We start from the raw sequence: 6,050 nt of genomic DNA on the forward strand, positions 1-6,050 counted from the left end.
CGGAAACGGGGGGGTCGGGCACCCCAAAATATACACTGACACCCCCAGCACCCCAAAATATACACTGACCCCCCCTGAACCCCAAAATATACACTGACCCCCCTAGAGCACCCAAAGTATACACTGAGCCCCCCTCCAGCACCCCAAAATATACAGGGACCCCCCCCCAGCACCCCAAAACCCACAGGACCCCCATTGACCCCCCAGCACCCCAAAACCCACAGGACCCCCCATTGATGCCCATAACCCCCATTGACTCCCCAATGACCCCCCCAGCACCCCAAAACCCACTGGACCCCTCATTGACACCCATAACCCCCATGACACCCAATGACCCGCCATTGACCCCCCAAAACCCACAGGAGCCCCCATTGGCACCCATAACACCCATTGACCCCCCAGCACCCCAAAACCCACAGGACCCCCCATTGACACCCATTGACCCCCCAGCACCCCCAAAACCCACAGGACCCCCCATTGACCCCCATTGACCTCCCAGCACCCCCAAAACCCACAGGACCCCCAATTGACACCCATAACCCACCATTGACACCCATAACCCCCATTGATCTCCCAGCACCCCAAAACCCACAGGACCCCCCATTGACACACATAACCTCCATTGACCTCCATTGACCCCCCCAGCACCCCAAAACCCACAGGACCCCCCACTGACACCCATAACCCCCCATTGACACCCATTGACCCCCCAGCACCCCAAAACCCACAGGACCCCCCATTGACACCCATAACCTCCATTGACCTCCATTGACCCCCCCAGCACCCCAAAACCCACAGGACCCCCCACTGACACCCATAACCCCCCATTGACACCCATTGACCCCCCAGCACCCCAAAACCCACAGGACACCCCATTGACACCCATAACCCCCACTGACACCCAGTGACCCCCCAGCACCCCAAAACCCACAGGACCCCCCATTGACACCCATAACCTCCATTGACCTCCATTGACCCCCCCAGCACCCCCAAAACCCACAGGACCCCCCATTGACACCCAGTGACCCCCCCAGCACCCCAAAACCCACAGGACCCCCCATTGACACCCATAGCCCCCATTGACCCCCCAGCACCCCCAAAACCCACAGGACACCCCATTGACACCCATAGCCCCCATTGACCCCCATTGACCCCCCCAGGACCCCAAAACCCACAGGACCCCCCCATTGACACCCATAACCCCCATTGACCCCCATTGACCCCCCAGCACCCCAAAACCCACAGCACCCCCCATTGACCCCCATAACCCCCATTGACACCCATTGACACCCCAGCACCCCAAAACCCACAGGACCCCCCATTGGCACCCCATTGACCTGATTGACCCCCTAGCACCCCAAAACCCACAGAACCCCCCATTGACACCCATAACCCCCATTGGCACCCATTGACCCCCCAGGACCCCAAAACCCACAGGACACCCCATTGACACCCATAACCCCCACTGACACCCATTGACATCCATTGACCCCCATTGACCCCCCAGCACTCCAAATCCCACAAGACCCCCCATTGACACCCATAACCCCCATTGATATCCAGTGACCCCCCTTGACCCTCCAGCACCCCAAAACCCACAGGACCCCCCATTGACACCCATAACCCCCATTGACCCCCATTGACCCCCCCCAGGACCCCAAAACCCACAGGACCCCCCATTGACACCCATAACCCCCATTGACACCCATTGACCCCCCAGCACCCCAAAACCCACTGGACCCCCCATTGACACCCATAACCCCCATTGACACCCAGTGACCCCCCAACACCCCAAAACCCACAGGACCCCCCATTGACACCCAGTGACCCCCCAGCACCCCAAAACCCACAGGACTCCCCCATTGACACCCATAACCCCCATTGACCCCCTCAGCACCCCAAGACCCACAGGACCCCCCATTGACACTCATAATCCCCATTGACCCCCCAGCACCCCAAAACCCACAGGACCCCTCATTGGCACCCAGTGACCCCCACTGACCCCCCAGCACCCCAAAACCCACAGGACCCCCCATTGACACCCATAACCCCCATTGGCACCCATTGACCCCCCCAGGACCCTAAAACCCACAGGATCCCCCATTGACACCCATAACCCCCATTGACCCCCCATTGACCCCACCAGCACCGCAAAACCCCACAGGATCCCCCATTGACCCCCATTGACCCCCCAGCACCCCAAAACCCCCAAAAACCTGGGATCTGTCCTCAAAAATCTCCTGGGTGCCGTTTCCATGGTGAACGTCCAGTCCAGGATCAGCACCCTGGTGGGGGGGGGGGGGGGGTGAATTGAGGGGGGGGTTTTGGGGACCCCCCCCGGGGTTTTGGGGGGCTGTGGGGGTTTGGGGGGTACCTGAGGTCGCCCCCCCGCCCGGCGCTGCCCGTGCCGAGCGGCCACGGCCACGTTGTTGAAGAGGCAGAAGCCGCCGGCCGAGCCGGGGCCGGCGTGGTGGCCGGGGGGGCGAACCACGGCCAGGGCGTTCTGCACCTGCAAAGGGGGGAAATGGGGGTCAGGGGGGGAGTTGGGGGGCTGGGGGGGAAATTGGGGGGTTTGGGGGGAAAAAATGGGGGTTGAGGGGGAAAAATGGGGGTTTTGGGGGGGAAATGGGGTTTGAGGGGAGACAAGATGGCGGCTGTGGGGAGACAAAATGGCGGCCGGGGGGGGATATGGGGGTGAAGGGGGGATAAAATGGTGACTGGGGGGATAATGGGGGGTCAGGGGAGGTGGAGGTGGGTAGAAATTGGGGGGTTTGGGGGGGAATAATGGGGTTTGGGGGGGGAAAAATGGGGGTTTGGGGGGGAAAAATGGGGTTTTGGGGAGACAAGATGGCGGCTGTGGGGAGACAAAATGGCGGCCGGGGGGGGATATGGGGGTGAAGGGGGGGATAAAATGGTGACTGAGGGGGATAATGGGGGGTCAGGGGAGGTGGGGGTGGGTAGAAATTGGGGGGTTTGGGGGGGATAATGGGGTTTGGGGGGAAAAATGGGGGTTTGGGGGGGGGAATGGGTTTTGAGGGGAGACAAGATGGCGGCTGTGGGGAGACAAAATGGCGGCCGGGGGGGATATGGGGGTGAAGGGGGGATAAAATGGTGACTGGGGGGGAAATGGGGGTCGGGGGGGGGGGTAGTTGGTGGGGCTAGGGGGGGGAATATTGGGGGGTTTGGGGGGGAAAAAATGGGGATTGGGGGGGGGGAAATGGGGGTTTGGGGGGGGGAAATGGGGTTTGAGGGGAGACAAGATGGCGGCTGTGGGGAGACAAAATGGCGGCGGGGGGGATATGGGGGTGAAGAGGGGATAAAATGGTGACTGGGGGGGAAATGGGGGTCGGGGGGGGGGGGGGAGTTGGGGGGCTGGGGGGGGAATATTGGGGGGTTTGGGGGGGGAAAAAATGGGAGTTGGGGAGGGGGAAATGGGGGGTTTGGGGGGGGGAAATGGGGTTTGAGGGGAGACAAGATGGCGGCTGTGGGGAGACAAAATGCGGCCGGGGGGGATATGGGGGTGAAGGGGGGACAAAATGGTGACCTGGGGGAAAATGGGGGTCGGGGGGGGGGAGTTGGGGGCTGGGGGGGGAATATTGGGGGGTTTGGGGGGGAAAAAATGGGGTTTGGGGGGAAAAAATGGGGTTTGGGGGGAAAAATGGGGTTTGAGGGGAGACAAGATGGCGGCTGTGGGGAGACAAAATGGCGGCCGGGGGGGTTATGGGGGTGAAGGGGGATAAAATGTGACTGGGGGGGAAATGGGGGTCGGGGGGGGGGGAGTTGGGGGGTTTGGGGGGGGAATATTGGGGGTGTTTTTGGGGAAAAAATGGGTTTTGGGGGGGAAAAATGGGGGTTTGGGGGGGGGAATGGGGTTTGAGGGGAGACAAGATGGCGGCTGTGGGGAGACAAAATGGCGGCCGGGGGGGATATGGGGGTGAAGGGGGGATAAAATGGTGACTGGGGGGGAAATGGGGGTCAGGGGAGGTGGGGGTGGGTAGAAATTGGGGGGTTTGGGGGGAATAATGGAGTTTGAAGGGGAAAAATGGGCTTTGGGGGGGGAACATGGGGTTTGGGGGAGACAAGATGGTGGCTGTGGGGAGACAAAATGGCGGCCGGGGGGGGATATGGGGGTGAAGGGGGGATAAAATGGTGACTGGAGTGAAATGGGGTCACAGGGGGAGAATTTGGGGGTCTATAGAATCTTGTTAAACTCTATAGGACTCACAACACCCCATAGACCCCTCATGACACCCAATAACCTCCAGAACACCCCAGAACCCCCATAACACCCCAATAAAGCCCTATAGACCCTATAACACCCTATAGAGATCTATAACACCCTACAAGGCTCTATAACATCCCATAGAACCTCTTCAACACCCTATAGAACCTTGTGAGGCACCACAGGACTCACAACACCCCATAGACCCCTCATGACACCCAATAACCCCCATAACCACCAATAACTCAAATAATCCCAGTAACGCCCATAACACCCCAATAATCCCCAATAACCCCATAACACCCCAATAACCCCCATAGAGCCCTATAACACCCTATAGAGCCCTGTAACACTCTATAGAAGCCTTTGGCACCCCATAGAACCTCCCAACGCCCCATAGAACCTTGTGAAACTCTATAGGATTCACAACACCCAACAACCCCCAATAACCCCCATAGACCCCTTCTAACACCCCACAGACCCCCCATAGCCCCCCATAGACCCCCCTGTAACCCCCCCATAGACCCCCCCACAGACCCTGTGAGCCACTCCATAGACCCCCCATAACCCCCCATACACCCCTCGTACCACCCCATAACCCCCCGTACCACCCCATAGACCCCCCCGTAACCCCCCATAGACCCCCTGTAACCCCCCATAGACCCCCCCCGTAACCCCCCATAGACCCCCTGTAGCCCCCCACAGACCCCCCTGTAACCCCCCGTAGACCCCCCCATAACCCCCCATAGACCCCCTGTAACCCCCCACAGACCCCCCCATAACCCCCCACAGGACCCCCCCGTACCACCCCATAGACCCCCCATAATCCTCCACAGACCCCCCCGTAACCCCCCATAGACCCCCCTGTAACCCCCCCATAGACCCCCATGCCACCTCATAGACCTCCCGTAACCCCCCCATAGACCCCCCGAAACCCCCCATAGACCCCCCATAACCCCCCCCATAGACCCCCCGAAACCCCCCATAGACCCCCCGTAACTCCCCCATAGACGCCCCATAATGCCCCATACCACCCCATAGACGTCTCATAACCCCCACAGACCCCTCGTAACCTCCCATAGACCCCCCGTAACCCCCCCCATAGACCCCCCATAACCCCCCCATAGACCCCCCCGTACCACCCCATAGACCCCCCATAGGACTCCGCGTGCCACCCCATAGACCACCCCATAAGTCCCCATAGCCCGCCATAGACACCCCGTAACCCTCCATAGACCCCCCGTAAACCTCCATATACTCCCCAGTACCCCCCATAGACCCCACATAACCCCCATAGACCCCCCATTGACCCTCATAGCCCCCATAGACCCCCATACCACCCCATAGACCCCCCTGTAGCCCCCCATAGACGCCCCGTACCACCCCACAGACCCCCCGTAACTCCCATAGCCCCCCATAGACACGCCCTAATCCCCCACAGACCCCCCGTAACCCCCCATAGACCCCCTGAAACCCCCCATAGACCCCCCGTAACCTCCCATAGACCCCCCCATACCACCTCATAGACCCCCCGTAACCCCCCATACCACCCCATAGACCCCCTGTAACCCCCCATAGACCCCCCGTAACCCCCCATATACCCCCCATAGCCCCCCATAGACCCCCCGTAACCCCCACAGACCTCCTGTAACCCCCCATAGACACCCCGTAACCCCCATAGACCCCCCGTAACTCCCCATAGCCCCCCATAGACACCTTGTAACCCCCCATAGACCCCTCTGTAGCCCCCCATAGACCCCCTGTAGCCCCCCCATAGATCCCCCGTAACCCCCCAGTACCCCCCATAGACCCCACATAACCCCCCCAT

General features: G+C 60.6%; 1 protein-coding gene across 6 annotated transcripts in view; it reads right to left on the reverse strand.

Annotated features, from left to right (window-relative positions):
- Positions 1-2,254: 2,254 nt before the first annotated feature.
- The window catches only part of LOC308052290 (uncharacterized protein), a 27,206-nt gene continuing 23,410 nt past the window's right edge, over positions 2,255-6,050 (reverse strand). For 3 of the 6 annotated variants that reach the window (XM_080364376.1, XM_080364378.1, XM_080364377.1), the window contains exons 26-27: positions 2,375-2,509; positions 2,255-2,285 (exon numbers count right to left, since the gene is read on the reverse strand). In XM_080364376.1, coding sequence (XP_080220502.1) covers positions 2,278-2,285; positions 2,375-2,509 — 143 coding nt within the window. In that variant the 3' untranslated portion in view covers positions 2,255-2,277. The remainder of the gene's footprint in view (positions 2,286-2,374; positions 2,510-6,050) is intronic. The other 3 variants (XM_080364379.1, XM_080364381.1, XM_080364380.1) reach the window with 2 other exon arrangements.

Source organism: Nesoenas mayeri (assembly GCF_963082525.1).
Source record: "Nesoenas mayeri genome assembly, contig: SCAFFOLD_112, whole genome shotgun sequence".
Lineage (NCBI taxonomy): Eukaryota > Metazoa > Chordata > Aves > Columbiformes > Columbidae > Nesoenas > Nesoenas mayeri.